The 15,996-nt window shown below is 43.2% G+C and overlaps 1 protein-coding gene across 1 annotated transcript in view; it reads right to left on the bottom strand.

Annotated features, from left to right (window-relative positions):
- Window positions 1-3,329: 3,329 nt before the first annotated feature.
- Window positions 3,330-15,996, bottom strand: part of ZNF704 (zinc finger protein 704) — a 78,428-nt gene continuing 65,761 nt past the window's right edge. The window contains exons 6-9 of the mRNA XM_065752543.1: window positions 14,736-14,997; window positions 10,269-10,373; window positions 5,222-5,316; window positions 3,330-3,720 (exon numbers count right to left, since the gene is read on the bottom strand). Coding sequence (XP_065608615.1) covers window positions 3,609-3,720; window positions 5,222-5,316; window positions 10,269-10,373; window positions 14,736-14,997 — 574 coding nt within the window. The 3' untranslated portion in view covers window positions 3,330-3,608. The remainder of the gene's footprint in view (window positions 3,721-5,221; window positions 5,317-10,268; window positions 10,374-14,735; window positions 14,998-15,996) is intronic.

Genomic DNA, 15,996 nt, shown 5'->3' with positions numbered 1-15,996 from the left:
AAGGTCCCACAGCTGCTATTTCCCAGAGAAGCAGCTGGAGCACCATCACATTTTCAAACCGCATTTCTCAGAATACCTCGTTTTTCAAATTTTTTTGTTGTCCCAGTTTAGGGGTGGAATAAATGGGGACAAGGGAAGCTTTGAGCAAGAAAACCATTTGGGAGCTATGCTGCTGATAGCCACTGGGACACTGACACGGGCAGCTTCTCTAAGCAGCACCAACAGCAGCGTGTGCTTACGCTGCTGACACAGACCCTTCCACCTCTACACCTCAGGCAGAGCTCCCAGCCCTTGCCTTAAGTGTACACACCCCCAGGTACGTGCAGCACACAGTCACTGAGTGATGAGCTCCAGCCACTCCTCACGACTTCTCTTGGAAGGTCAGAGATGGTGGCCTACAGACTACAACAACAGAAATGACAGGAAATGGTGGGCACCGATGACGACACATGAGCAAAGGTTCGAGCCACCCTTCAAGCCAGTTCCTCCTGGGGAAACAAAGGCCCTTACTCCTTCTGGAAGGACTGTGCAGAACTCGGACACGGAAGCACGTATCAGCAGAACAGGAAGAATGTGAAACAGCACTGAAGTGACACATGAGAAAAGGGAAGAAGTTACTCCAGATGGCGCCCGGTAATACTGGGACAGGCGTCAATCTGAGCCTGAGACCTGAAGCAATGGGGGAATGCCCCGGGCAGCATCAGGGCTGTGCCACCCCAGGCCACGAGCGAGACGTGGCACTAGGAATGCCACAGCCTAAAGATGCAAAACTCATTCAATACAAGCTCTGCTGAATGGCACTGGTGTGAAAATACGGATCACTTAACTCTGTCCTGGCAGGATTTATGGCAGATGAAGCTTCTTCTGGTCTCAGCTTTGCAACAAAACCTCTCTATCACACCTGATGACTTGGAGCTCTTGTGCCTATATGTAATCTGTATGAAACGTGTACCAGAGGGTGAGCTGTGCTCACACCACCACCCATCTTTTGTGCAGAAATCTATATAATAAAGAAGAATCTTAATACAATAATTCATAAAGTGCCCTCAGGAAAGGTGCTCATGATGCCACGACATTGAGAAAACAACATACATTCTAATACATTATTTTTATAAAATCCTCTAAAGCAAACAGGCAAAACAGAAAAGGAGGGGGAGAACAAATATATAAGCAAATACTGAAGGTCTTACGATAGCCAAATTATCATCAGTCCAGCAGTGCTTGTAAAAATAGGGGCAAATTGGCAGAAGCATCTCTGAAACACCCAGGTCTTGTAAATCCTACCACAGTAATACACAAACAACAAAGTGTCAGAAGATGAATTTTGCAACTAGGAATCACCAGAGGCATTTTACTAAGGAAACAGAAATATAACATGCAAAGAAAGCCTGCATTCTGCTGGGAAAAAGCAACGTTAAAACAGTGGCTATGGACGTCCAATCTTTCTCCTCCCTTTTGAGCTCAGATTTTATATGTATACATACACGTGTGTATGTATACGTATGTGTATGTATATATAGATACACACATACATACGTGTATGTATTTCAGTACGTTTTTGAGCCTGTTGTTCTTCTAATGGTTTACAGAACAACAATAAGCAAATAAGAAATTGCGAGCACGCAGGCAGATCTTGCTGCTTGTGCATGCAAATTACACAATTTGTAAACAACTGCAGAAATAGCACGCTCAAATTATGCATCTGATTGCCCAATTAACTCGTTTAAAAAAAAAACCAAACCCAGATGACATCCTCCAGTAGCTCCTACTATACCCTCCACTTCTTGGTACTGCTGTGCTGTGCTGAATTCCTCGTGTACATTCTCAGTGCCTGCACTGCTGTCCTGTGCTTTCACCCAGGCATAAGCAGCACTGCATGCTCAATAAAGCTATCGAGTGAACTTTGGGCCAGACTTTAGAAAGCTGTCAGGATAATTAAGAGTCCCTTATCTCAGACAGGACAAGGCAGATTAAATAATTACCAACAACAGCAGCAACCTGGTCTAATTTCAAATGGTATGAAGAACAAAAATCAGAACTGTTGGGCCTCTACGCCTCCAGTACGAAGCCAAGTTTTGCAATTTCTTTTCCCCCTTCAGGTGTCTTGCTTTGTTTAACAGACAAGTGTCATTTAATGGCATACATTCATATCATAGGAAATCCTTACTTTATTTCTGCATTGAAATAATGGTCAGTTGATGGGAATTCCACAGAAGATGAGACAGAACACAGCTTCCTGCATTCAGGTGGATAATTCCTAATGGACACAGACACTAAAGTACCCAAATCTTTCCAAAATCTGCAAGTATAGAAACCTGTTAGTTTGTTTATCAAAAGGAGTTAAGAAATGAACCTTTACCATACAAACGTTGCTCCTTTGATGTTGTACTTCTTTTTCTGAGATGACGTTGTGGCATTTTCTTTACTGTTTTTATTTTTATTTTTTTGCGCAAAATAAATTTTAGCAACTTTAATATGTAGGAAAAAAAAAAAGAAATGCTGAGCAAACCATTATCTTAACCATCTCTCATATAAGAGAAAAGGAAGCAAGAGCGGAACTGCCGGGCTGGAGTGTGTCCCTGAACAGGCACTACATGGAATCCTAGTGGCTGTATTTCCCAGCTCCTTACAGCAACGTGTGCTGGTCCAGCTGCTGCTCCTCCCTGCCAACAGGGACAGTGGTAAGAAAAGCTACCGGACCCCATTATATTCTTATGGGTTTCCATCAACCTTCACTGCATTTCTTCCTTCCACTTCGGTGGCGACGGATCTGCTGGTGACTTTCCACTGCTGCTTTTCCTCCTCCAAGGGGTCAAAATTCAGTTTAGTTAGGTGAGTTACTCTGTTCCGCTCTGCTGGTCTGTGCCTGGTTTGAAACCCTTCCAGGAGCAGTCTGTCCTTCTGGAAAGTTCTGCCTTTTTTCCTAGAAAGAAACAAACAAAAATCCCAACTCCTTCCCACAGCCCCTTTCCAAAAATATAGTATCATCACGATCATTTGTATCAGGAGAATTATTTAGCTGTCTCCAGTCTTAGTACAGCTTTTGTTGAGTAAACTGTAGCTTATATGACTCTGAAGTGTTTATTAGAAAGCTTTTAAAAAGAGATCTTCATTTCAGGAAAAGAAAAAATGTCCGGTTTAGCAAATTCAGACGTTGGCAGCAAAGGGACTGAAATGGTTAAAAATGACCCTAAGGAGCAAGTAGCTCAGAGAGTTAGCAAGGAATTAACTTTTCCTTTTTTTTTTTTAATTAAAAAAAAATATCCAGAAAAACACTGATAGCTGCTCCGGTGTCAATACTCTGTAAGACAGAATTTTGTCACAGGTCCTTGGTTTTGCTTTTTATTCATATATTTTTTTGCTCTATTGCTCCACACAGGTTTTAATTAGTGCTTCTCCTTGGCTACAAGTGCTTCACTTTGAAATACAAAGCTTTCTTTGTAAAAAAAACCACAAACAAACAAAAAAAAAAAATCAAAAACTGAATAGTAAAACAAAAACCCCAACACCGCATCTCTGGAGGAAAATGGGAAGCATACAGTGCAGGAGTAGCAATCTGTCTGTCGTCGTCCTCCCCCATCCCTAAATCCTCTGCATAACTTTGCTCTTCAGTCGATGAACCTTTGGCAGGCCTTCTTCCACCGGCAGGCAGTGCACCACATATCTCTGTTCTCCATCCCGTAGACCTTTCGACATTTCTTCCCCTCCCCTCTTGGCTTTCTGTCGGAGAGAAAGGGAAGCTCGTTAACACGACGTTCCTGCAGCCTGGCCTTACCACCCCAGGTCAGGACAACGGCGTGCAGGCCGAGAATGCCCAGCTTCAAAGGGGCCGTGATGTGTCCGTGAGCTGACCAAGAGCGATGAAGCAGGCAGATGGGAGGCACGGCTGACGTCTTTGCAGCAGCTGCTGTGCCTGCTTCCCTCTTCCAAGGCTGATGCACGGCCCATGCTTCAGCTGGACTCAGCCTGATCCAGATCCATGTTACTTTAGCCACACGCAGTGCCAAGCTGCAGTGGGTAACCATGGCTTCCTGCAGCACGGCCAGGACCACATGGCACACGAGCGCTCTTTGCTGTAGCGCTGTGCTACAAATATTTTGCATAGTGAAGGGCAGCGGACCTTGACTGTAAGCACACAGCAGCTATGCAAAGAGGGTAAGAGCTGCCAGCTCCTAAGTCTGTACATCCTTCCTGCGTGCTTTGCTGAGCTCACTGACCCAGCAACACCCAGGAGACCAAAACCAAGCTTCAGCCCTTGCCCTCAGCTGCAACGTGCTCTCGTGTGTTCTTTTCCTCCCTGCACTACCTGCTTTTAAAGCCATCCTGATTGTCGTGTATTCCATCCTAGCACTATACTTAAAAGCTCACAAGAGTAATGCAGTACATGGTTAAAGTAACTGCTAGAATGGAGCTTTCCTACTCAACACATAGCAAACCTGAGAAGCAATGCCAAGAGGAGTGACCCAACGCTCGCTCCAGCAGTGCCACCAGACCTGGAGTCCTCAGATGGAGTGCACAGGCACAGCTATTCAACAGCTGTATGAGATACTGCACGGCACACAGGAGGTGCCTTCTGATTCTTCCCTTGCACATATACATGTTTTCTGATCACTGCCAACTAATGGGCACAATCCATGAACTGGGAAGCTCCCAGGTTTGGTCTGTAGCACACGTAATGATCCGAGAGTCACGTGGAAAATGAAAAGAATAAAAAGTTCCTTGTGCTCTCTTGTGTGTTTTTAGGGTTTGGTCACCTTTTATTCTAAGATACGTCTTTTAATCATCTGGCTGGAGTCAAACCCCATACTGAATGTATGGAGATGACCTCACACGGCAGCTCAGCATTTCAGAGAAAAAAACAAAGCCGTATAATGAAGTTCTCGATGCTTCAACTGGAACTGATCTGCATATTGCTGCTTTACACGGGTATCTAGATGTGCATCCGAACTCCAGATCTACCTGGCATAAGGCCTGCAGTCCTGCTTCACACTCGGGGACCTTTTCATTCCTCGACAACTCCTTTTTCCTCAGAACTTTACTTTAGCTGCTAATGAAAAGCAGAGATGGGTTACCCTGAAGTACCCCACTAAGAAGCTGCCTGACAACTGCAATCACAGTCGGTGCTGCAGTTCTGTTTCTGCAGCCACCGATATCTTATTTTCCAACACCCCCCCAGGTTCTGAAGCTGCTGGTCTGTCAGCAGGAGCTAACAGTCCTGTACCTCAAGCCAAACGCTACTCTGGGCGGTGATGAAAGAACTGTGTGGGACTGCTTCTGTTCTCCACTCCCGGCAGGACGACTGTGAGTTGGTGAGACCTGTCAATGCAGACAGAAAAAGTCGCTTGTGAACTGCATGCAGACATGAGTAAAACAGAAACATACCCTGAAGTGGATGGAGAGCAAACTGCTGCCGTTTGTCACAACTACACACAACTGTCTCCAGAAAAAGTAATTCGTGATACATGGTGGCAGACAGACCAAGGAAAGGTCAGCATACAGCGTACAAACACAAATAAGTTGGAGGTCTGAAGAAGCTGGAGGTGTAAATATGTACGTGACATTAGCTCCATGTTGGTTTTCTGTACGTCTAGTCACCCAGCAGAGTAAACTAGAGTACAGAACAGCATCACTTCAGGTTTGGGGAAATACAGCAAATGCACGCATTCCTTTTAACAACTCTGAAAGGCTCTTATTAAAACTCTCTCCAGTTTAAGCAGATAAAATGACAACAAAAATAAAACACGTCACCATTCCTTGTGCAACTATGGCTTTTCACTCCTGCCCTTCTAAGGTGCCTGTCTCAAAGCTATTCCACAGAAGCAAAAAACCAACGTGGCAGATGTTCTTTTAAATTTAACTTTCAGCTGGCACTTACAGAACTTTCTGTGTGTGCAGCTCACGCATGGTTTCAGGCCACAACTGATGCAGTACTTTTTATATCCCCAAAAGTGAAGCCTATTTCCTCTCTCTTCACCTGATTACCACAACTCAACTTTTATACAACCAGAGACCGCCCTGCATCCTTCTGTTCTATCAGTTCTCACTACCAAGGGCAGCTTGCTGTCTGCTACAGCTCCTGAACCTCGTGCAGTTTTTAATTCCAATGTCGGTGCCCTTAGATGCTGTGGGTTATCCAAATTCCCTTCCTCATAAATAGCAACCTGCATTTCACACCGTTAAAACAGACTTGCATTGAACAGGCTCATTTTGAAATGGAATATTCAACGGCATGTGACTATCTTGCCTTCTGCTCAGTCTTTCAGTCACCCAGGAAGCGGACCCGCAGCAGTAACTTTCTGTTCTTCCTTCCAAATCAATTACAAACATGCCAAAAAGCACTCGCCCTACTGTAGAGCTGATGCTGGATCAGTGAAGAAGATTCTCCGACAACTACTGATACAGCCAGATCTTAACTTACAAAGGATGTGCTGTGTTGGCACTACTACTGCTATTTAGTTGAGATATCCGCTGATTTTCAAATAAACTTCTGCAGTTGTCTTTATCCATGAACCTGTCATGTTCCTCAAGGCAGGCAGGACATTTCTCTGGCAAATCCTGCTTTACGTAAAATAGCGTTGACTGACATTAACCATCCTTTTATTCACTGATTCTCCTGTTCTATCAAAGAATGACTGAAACATTAACAATAATGTGATTCTATGTTTTAGAACTGGCAAAGCAGTAACACTTTTCTATTTAGGTATCAGAATTTAGGACACAATGCACAGGTTTGTTCAGTCCTTAGCCTCAACCTGAGGCCTTCAGTCGATTCACCAACTGATACTGAACGTATTTCTTGTCACTGGAAAGACCATTCTGATGGCCTCCTATGGCGTAAGCACGTCATTCCAACTGCTTCCAAACACAGACCTGGTCAGTCCCAACTGTCAGAGCAAACAGCTTTCCCTTTCTGCCCCACAGAGAGAAGCACATCCAGCAATGACTCTTAGCCGTGCTGGTCTCATCCTCCTCTTGTACCTGCCAAGTTGGGAAAACTGTAAGAAAAGGTGTATTTATTTCCCATCTTCCTTGGGAATCTAACTCGCACATGACTCAGAACACAGAGTACCACACCTGGGGTTCTAGGTAATGTCTAAGGTTTAGATGCAGTGAATACCCAAGCTGAAAGCAGTTGTATAATGAATCCCAACTGGTCCAGGTGTAAGCACAGGTTGTCTGGGGATGCTCTGGGAACTCCTGATACACATGCTCAGTTCACCAAGGCCTTCTGCTGGCCCTGCTGAAGACCACCCAAAAGTGAGGACTGAGCAGTTTACACCGCACTCAAGTTCCTGGGACAGCACAAGGGTTGAGTGCTCTATGCCATCCGAATTCAGAGTCTGTGGGAATGAACGGGGACACATCTGACGTAGGTATCAAAAACCACACGTATTTTGTAATTTCATCTCCCACTTGGACTGAACTGCTGACATGCAGGCCTGGGAAGGAGCCTGTGCAAAGCTATTTTAGAAGATTGCCTGTAACTATCTTGGGTAGGGCAGAAAGTAATGGCTTGGACTTACTCTCTCAAGTTCCCTTGCTTGCTGTAGACGTGCACCTAACCTCAGTGGCCAAATACATAAGGCACGTGTGATGCTCAGAGCAAAGCATGTGTTCCAGTGGCTCTGTCGCACAGGCTGGTTGTGTAAGGCAGAGAAGATGGATCCACTGTATGACTACAGCTTTCCTAAAGGAGTGGGACTCACTGTAAGGGCAGGAACCAACACAGCCCTACTTCTGTAAGGCAATATCTCATTTACTTAAAAAAAAAACCACAAGATAAATGCAACTTTAATTGAATATGCAATTATTTAGCATCACTTTGCATTTACATCCGCGCTTACCACACATCATTTCCCACTGTGGGCAAGCCTTTCGTTCTCAAATAATCTAATTGCTGACAGAATATTCAAGTGTGTGTGAGCTTAAAAGGCAGGGCTGGTTTCTTCCTTTTGGCCAGCAGCCCTATAAATATTACATGGGCCGCTCCAAAGGAAATGCCTCTTATATTATTGCGCTTGCCCACAATGTCAGAGGTGAATGTTTGCAGTTCGGCAGCAGAGGGGCACTGACAAAATGGCGTCTGACAGGGAAGAGTGTATGGAGCAAAGATGTGGGACTGAATTCCTCCATGTGGAAAAAACTGCATCCAATGACATTCATCAGCGCTTGCTGGACGTTGATGGGGACCAAACAACAGATGTGAGCACTGTGAGGTGGTGAGTGCCATGTTTCAGCAGTGGTAAAAGCGACAGGGGATCATCTCTGCTGCTGCAGATCTTTACCAGCGCAGCACGAAGGCTCTTGCTCATGGCTGTCAAAAATGTACAGCCAATGGTGGTGACTGTGTTGAAAAGCAGTGTTTTGTAGCTGAGAATGTGCTCTATCAAACAGTGTTATTGTGCTCTTTGCATCTGTTGGAGTTTCCATGGAAATAAATAGGAGGCATTACGACAAACTAAGTATTACACACACAAGAATCAGTTTGTATGGTTCCCAGAGTGCTTTATTATTCTGCTATCATCAACGCTTCCCAAGGTTTTTGTACTGGGATTATTTTTGAATTGTACCTAGATTACTGGCATCTTCACACCGTTGTCTGAAAGTGATTTGGCATTTCTTAAATTCCCTTGAGAACTGTCAGCTCTAGAGCTAGAGTTCAACGTTGTTGCTTGAGCAAGTAAACTCAACACACACATGTCTAATCTTGTCCTCTTATGTGTCTGATTTACAATGTGGATAATTGCACTTTTAGATTCCCAGCATTACTGGCACCAATTTCTGCTACTCCACAGAAGGAGCCAGTTTTGTAATTGCTCTGTATCAACCCCATTGTTGTGAAATCAAATACTCAAGGAACTTTACAGATAGCACGCTCTGTCAAGGCGCTCTTGTTCAAATTGCTGACAGCATGATGTCTTTCAATGTTAGCTGTTCCTTGACAGAACTTAATAAATATTCATTGGCAGAGCACAGTGTAATTGATTCAGCCACTTTCATTTTTTATCAGACCTGCAGGATACCACAGTCTGAGAAAATCTTCAAGATTTGCCAAAGGTTGACATTAAGAAGCTTTGGAGATTCACTCGGTGAAGAAAAGGGAGGGAAACAGCATCTGCTATCACCATGCCTAATGCACACTGGCAGTAGGGAAAAAAAGCTATACGGTCCTTAAAATGAGCAATGTGTGTCATGCACTACACTGAAAAAATTCATAAAGCCCAATATTAAAAGAAACACTATCACGTGAAGTGGGTTTATGATCAGAGAATAATAATTTATAATGAAAACTGCTTTCCAATAAAAATCAGAATATATTTAATGCATATTTATTTCTCCTTGTTACATAAAAGATCTTCCATTACTTGGAAGGCAACGATTTACATTTGTTCTCGGTACTCACCATGCTAGGCACCAGACACCTAATCCCTCAGAAGCTTTCATTAAGGTTTTTATCTCCCCCTACAGTATCCACACCTACACTGCTTTACATTTAGGACTCCTGGGAACCTATGTTTCAGTGAACATCCAGTTTCTGCAGTTGAGTAAAAAAATAAGGCCTCGCACATTATCTCTTTTGAAGAAAGAGTGAGAGTTGACTTTGCATCTAATACTTCATTAAAAAGTTGTCAAACCGCAACACATATTAATATTAAAAATAATATTAAAATATTTCATGTACTGAATGCATCTTCTGTGCAAAACTACAGAACTTTCTGCTGTCAGCAGAGGCTATGTCCCTGCAGCCTACTAGGGTTAGACTTCACACTTTATTTTTCCCTTTCTGTTGCCTCTCAACTACACTTCATCATCTTCAGAGTTCATTTAGATAACAGCCCAACTGCTTGATTCCAATTACCCTGTTAGCATAACCACTGCCTTATTAATTTTCCCTTCTTCATAAGGAATCCTTAGTGGCAGAAAAAGAAGCATGTAGCAACGGGTTCTGCGCCTACCAGAATGATTTTTTGTAAGTAGGTATTTAAAAATAACTCACTATCAACCCAGTTCTCTGCTTGTAGTCACCAAGGTAAAAAAAACAAACCAAAACAAAACCACTGTACTGCAGTGTAAATATGCATATGTACTGCATATTTAAGAGACTGGCAAGAGGGCTGCAATCAGTCATGCAAGCAAACACGCATAATTTAACTTGTTTCTCTTCTGTACCTGTTATGTCAAAATTACTCTGTTATGAGATACTGTGAAAACAGACTAGAAGTTCTAAAAACTTTTTTTTCTTTCTTTTTTTTTTGTCATTCACTTACCGGAATGCCAGTGAAGGTAACTGGAGGTGACTGCCAAGAGATGCTAAAGCTACTGCCATTGGGAGTGAATTTTGTTGACCCTGGAATGTTCACTGGAGGAGTGGCCTGTATGAAAAGAAAATATTATTCCAATAAAAGAACCATTCATTTACCAAAGCATGTCTCCTCAAAGCCGTAAATCTGTGACAGAGTGTCAGAGGTGGAAAAAACCTTCACAGTGCTGACAGAGACAAGCATTTTACCCCGTTGCTGAGATGGATAATCACAGATAAGCCAGTAAGGAAGGAACATGTTTGTATATCACTGTTGTTAAAACCTTGATTAGAGGAAGACAACAGCTCTCACCAGAATCCAGGCAAAACCTCTAGAACCTAGGTCTGGCAGAACAAACATGAAATCAAGCACCATATTAAAAAAAAAAAATCCTGTTTTAATAACACCAGTTGGCAGCAAATACCACAGCGATAAAAAGGAAGTGGATCAACTGGTGGCAGCTGGTTCAAGTAACTGAAGGTTGGATGGAGAGGGGTTTTGGACAACAGCATTAACAGTAAGGACTGGCCATTTTTCATTCATCAGATAAACGTTCTTATGACTCACCCTAATGAGAACAGCTGCTCTTATTAAAAACAAGAAACTTGGGATTCAATGGCAGCTGAAGCTAAAGCAAAGATATGAAGGACCACTTACAGTCCTGAGAACTCCTGCCTTCCTTCTGTCTGGATTGTAACACCCAGTAATACCCTGGGTTGCCCAGCTTAGGACTCTTCAGTATCTGTCACCTTATGTCTTCCCTCAGTTCTTCTCACTTGGCTTTGTGCCCCTTGAAATTCCTTTCCTCCATTATTTTGCACCCCTGTTCACTTAACACGATCAGGAAATCTGTAACCTTGCAGGAGTATGAGCACCCACTATCAACACAGGTTTCCTCTGACTTTCATTACCAAAAAGAAAAATCAACCAAAAAACTACTTCTCGATTCGGGTTTATGAAGAATTTGCTCTTAAAAATGAGCTTTCCTTCTATCTTTCAGTCACCTGTGTCTTGCAGTAATGCAAAGCATTTATCTAAGTAGGGATTGCATGAGAGGTTGCTGGAGTCATCTAACTGCAGAAGAGAATGAAATGAAGAGAAGGAGCCATGACAAACTGCCATCTGATTCTTCCCATTGGAAATATTCTTCGGAGCAAACAAGTGCTGAAACAATTTCCTAGAGTCTCTCCAAGCACTTGAAACCAAAGCCACTGAATGACACCACCTACTGCAGCTATGCTCCCAGCACTGCTGAGGCTGCAGACAGTTCCAGGACGTACAATACAGGCACATTACCCTCCCTGAGAAAGCACATGTCCACTGAGCTCAATGAAATACAATATCTTCACTGAACAGTATCAGGAAAAAATATGTTAATTCCACATGGCACCTGCACTGCTTCATCACAACTTCGTTTAAATGGGAGAGGGTGAACTACAGATTATAAAATATCCCAAGTTGGAAGGGATTCACAAGGGTCACTGAGTCTTTAATTTTGCCTTCATGAACCCATGTTGGTTATGGATCATAGAATCACGGAATGGTTTGGGTTGGAAGGGACCTTTAAGATCTTCTAGTTGCAACCCCGTGCTACGAGCAGGGACACCTCCCTCTGGACCAAAGTGCTCGCAGCCCCATCCAGCCTGGCTTTGAATGCCTCCAGGGCAACTCCTGGGCCATCACTGCAAGGCCAAGATCAGCGTGGCTGCTTCCTGAGGGATGCCCTTAAGACTGGCAAGGGGAATCCTGAGCACTGAGAAAGTCCACCTGGAGCTACTCTGTAGTTAAACTGAATGAGTATGGACTTCTGGTCTCATCATGAAATGTGAAGCATGAAAAGTTCAAAACTGCTTTAATTTGTAGTTGCCTAAAATACCACGATGCTCAATTCTTTTACCACTGTCCCTGAACACCTATCTAAGCATGATCAGATTTAGACACTCTCAGAACATGCTTAGAACCTTTATTTCCCATCAAAATACACACATGGCCGATTTATAATTAGTTACCCTTGCGCCAATATTCTTCACGGGCAGCAATCTCAATCCATGCCAGACCTTTTTTGTCAAAGCTCTCAACCTCTATGCTGGATGAGATCTCTTCCCTCAGAAACTTTCTTTCTACCTGTTCCACTTGGAGACCATCATCCTTCAACTTGGGCAACCAAAACCATACTCAGGATCATGGCTGAAGTTATATAAGGATCTTATACAGTGGCATTAAAAATCCCTTACTTGAGAAGGCTAATAGCTTCTTTCCCCTTCCCATCTTCATTGTAGTTGACTCACAGTCATTAATAAATAGAGATTATTAAGCAGAGATTTCCTCCTCATGTGATTTTCTAACTATCACAGTTTAGAGCAGAAAAATCTCAAGAGTTCCTGAAGTGCAAGACATTGTATGCTCTGCTGTCAAACTGCATCCAAAACCTATTATTCTTAAGATCACTCAGCCATATAAGTGTGATACACAAATCTTGGTACTACTGACATCTCCTGAGTTCATTATCATCAAATTTTATTATAGTATTATTTGTCTAGCACCAAAATGATGTAATGAAAAAGAGATCAAGGCCAAATACAGCTTCTCATTCAACTCTGCTAATTACATTCTACAGTCCTTTCAAAATAACTCACCGTTGTTCTCCCTTCCCAAGCTCCTACACCAAACTTCACCTCTAGTAAAACAAGTACTGCATATGTGTTTTAAGATCAAACTCTCTTCAAAACCAGAACTGCTTCCTCCAAAAGCTACCTTATTTCTGGGGGTGTTCAACTGTTCCAGCACAAACTTCCATTGGAGTTCAGTTCATTTGTTCTATTTATTTCACTTTCTTCAGTTATTCTTCTAGATGTTTCCTCATGCATGGGACTGGGTCAGACTGGAGTCAGAACCTGCCTGATCACGCCCCTTTCACTTCTCGTCTTACTGCAGATAGTCTGCCATTTTCAGGTCATACCAGAAATGCAGATGAACAGATCTGCTCAGAATTCCTGTGACCCAGCTTTGGGCTCTGTATTTTTTTTTAACTTTCACTAATAGGAATTCTGAGATGAACATTATCCAGCCTCCTTCATCTAATTTCCTTGAGCTTCGAATTCAGCCTCTTCACTTGCTCCCAATGAAGTAATTTCCACTTTCATGTTTTAATTCATACAAGATATTGTAACTATATTCCCACTGAACCTCTGCTTTCTTTTAACTTCTGATAAAAAAATCTGTGTCAAAACTGAAGCAAACTTAGGGAACAATGGTGGCATTAAAGATCCCTTTAACAACAAATTGGTCAAAAGAATGCTTAAACATGAAAAGGAATTTTTATCAAGTGCGTTACCCACAGGCTGGAAAGAAATGGAAAGGGCTGGCTGTATGAAAGAGGACTGAGTGAGCCTCCATATAGCAGGAAAAAGCACTGCAACCACAAATCCCAGACGAAGTACGCAGCCAGGATCTGGTGCCTCTACCTGAGAGAGGCAGGGCTGAGGTGAGTCTGACAGGGAAATCCTTCTAGCTGGCTTCATCAGTGCCCAGGCTGGTGCACTACCTCACGCAGCTCCCACGTGACGTCCCAAACGTCCACTCATGATTTCCACAGTGCATGGGAGACCAAACCATGCTGTTCCAGACAAACAACAAAAGGGCTTTAACTGCACAGCACCGCATACAAAAGTTATTGCATCTGACAAACGTAAGAGTTCAGTTCTCCAGTGCATATGCAGGTCATGGAGCACACCACTTCCAAGTCTCAATTTGTACTTTCTCATATGGCATCCAGACCAAAACATATCACATTTTAGTGCGCTTTTGCAATTAATGCCTCCTGTCTGAAATTAGTTGGAAGCTTTTGAACAGCACCTTGGATCTGATTGGATTTTTCCCATTTGTAAAGAATCACCTCTTAGAGTGGGAAGGTATCACATATGTCTTTTCATTTCCACTTCACACACAGAAACTGACATCTTGTGCTTGCTGTGGAGGAAAGGAATTGCTCCTACCACGTATTGGGTACTTGCTTCCAAACATACCCAGTATGAGCAGAGATGAAACTAACACCCTGGGAGTGAATGACTGGGTTAGGGTTACAATGCAGGAGACCACACAAGAATGCGTCACCTTGGGCCTTTCTTACAGTCAGTGGAAAACTGAGTAGGCAATGGAATACACAGAGTGGCTCTTTTCAACGTGAAGTGTGCACCCATACGTGGCTCAGCAGCTTGTGTCCCAAAGTCCACTGGCCGTGGTGGAGCACAAAGAACTAGCCCAGAAGTAGACACAAGGTTTGAATGAGACGAGCCCTGTTAGCTGCTTTTGTTCTATGAAACTTTTCAACTCGCTAAAACTAGGCTTGGCTTTTCAAAATCCAAACACTGAGACATCTCCTTTTACATTAATGAAGCCAGTATAATCAGTGGAGTTGACACTCAGTAGCATTACCTGGTAAGCATGGTCCGTGTGTACGAGGTAGAGGTTGGTAGGAGCTGAGCGGCTCAGAGGTGTCATCAACTTCGTCTCAGTTTTGGCACAGGAAGTTTCAGGACGGATTACATCTTGGGTGGGAAAGGAAGGAGGAGATGCTAAAGATGGAGAGACTGGGGAAAGACTGCTTAAGCCATCAGCTACTGAGTCCGTGTTGAGCCTGATTTCTGTGTAGTAAAAATCTTCCTCTCCATCACTGTAGTCAGACTCTCCTACGCGTCTGTAGCAAGACAGAGGGACTCATTAAATGAAAGCAAGAACCCTAAGCTGCATTTTAAGTTCCAGATGCATAAGCAAATCTATTCACACTGCCAATAAATTAATATTTCCAGTTTTAACTCTGCCTACTTTATCAGAGATCTGACCCTGGGGAAGAAAAGAAAATCACGGAGTCTGAAGGCAAAAGAAGCAGGAATTTCAACTTTTTCCCTCTAATTCTTTGTCCTTGGAATTGATGTTTAACTTCTGTGCCTCAGCTTAAATATCAAGAAGTACCTGCTTCCCATTGCTGACTACTGAAGTTAACAGGAATCTCAAAGCACTTTAATTTCATAAAGCAGCCATAGAAGGGCATTTAAAGGTAACAAACATGGGCAAGATAAACCTCATTAACTAACAGGAAATAATTTATTATCTTATCGCTGGTTTCTTAAATCAAACATAGGTTTGGCCACGGTTCACTGTAACTTTCCTTGGCTAACAGGTTAACAGTCTCACCATGCAACTCACTTCAACGTGGGCACAGAAAGGACATTTAAGGCTGGCTTGTCATTGCTGAACTTTCTGGTCCTAACTTCCAGAAGCAGACTTACTGAGGGAGGATATGCAAGAGGCTTGCATGTTCCTGCACCCCCTGACCCCACCTGCTATGTGCTAGAGAACAAAGGCTGGGTGTGAAGCAGCCCAGTCCATAGCAGTAGTTCCTGACAGCCTACAGGCACCCAGGAAATCCCAAACAAACCACTATTTTAGCACTCTCCCAACCCACATGCTATTCAGATATAACCTCACAGCCTCTGACAGGTTCAGAACCTAAGCCCAACACCAATTACTACCACTGTTGCACAACCCCTAGAGTTCCATGCCAGACTACAATTCGCAGTCACTTTTAATTTATAAGCACTGGGTAATACAGACTTACACAACAGATATATCTGCACATCTCACAGGTGAGGACCACAAAGAAGGGGAATGAGAAAAAAGAGTCAAAGAACTGTAT

This window comes from Cyrtonyx montezumae, unplaced genomic scaffold, assembly GCF_038088225.1.
Source record: "Cyrtonyx montezumae isolate F1298 unplaced genomic scaffold, pur_monq_1.0 scaffold_8, whole genome shotgun sequence".
In the NCBI taxonomy this organism is placed as follows: Eukaryota; Metazoa; Chordata; class Aves; order Galliformes; family Odontophoridae; genus Cyrtonyx; species Cyrtonyx montezumae.
The sequence above is the reverse complement of the archived record's forward strand: the minus strand, read 5'-3'. Positions and strand labels throughout refer to the sequence as shown.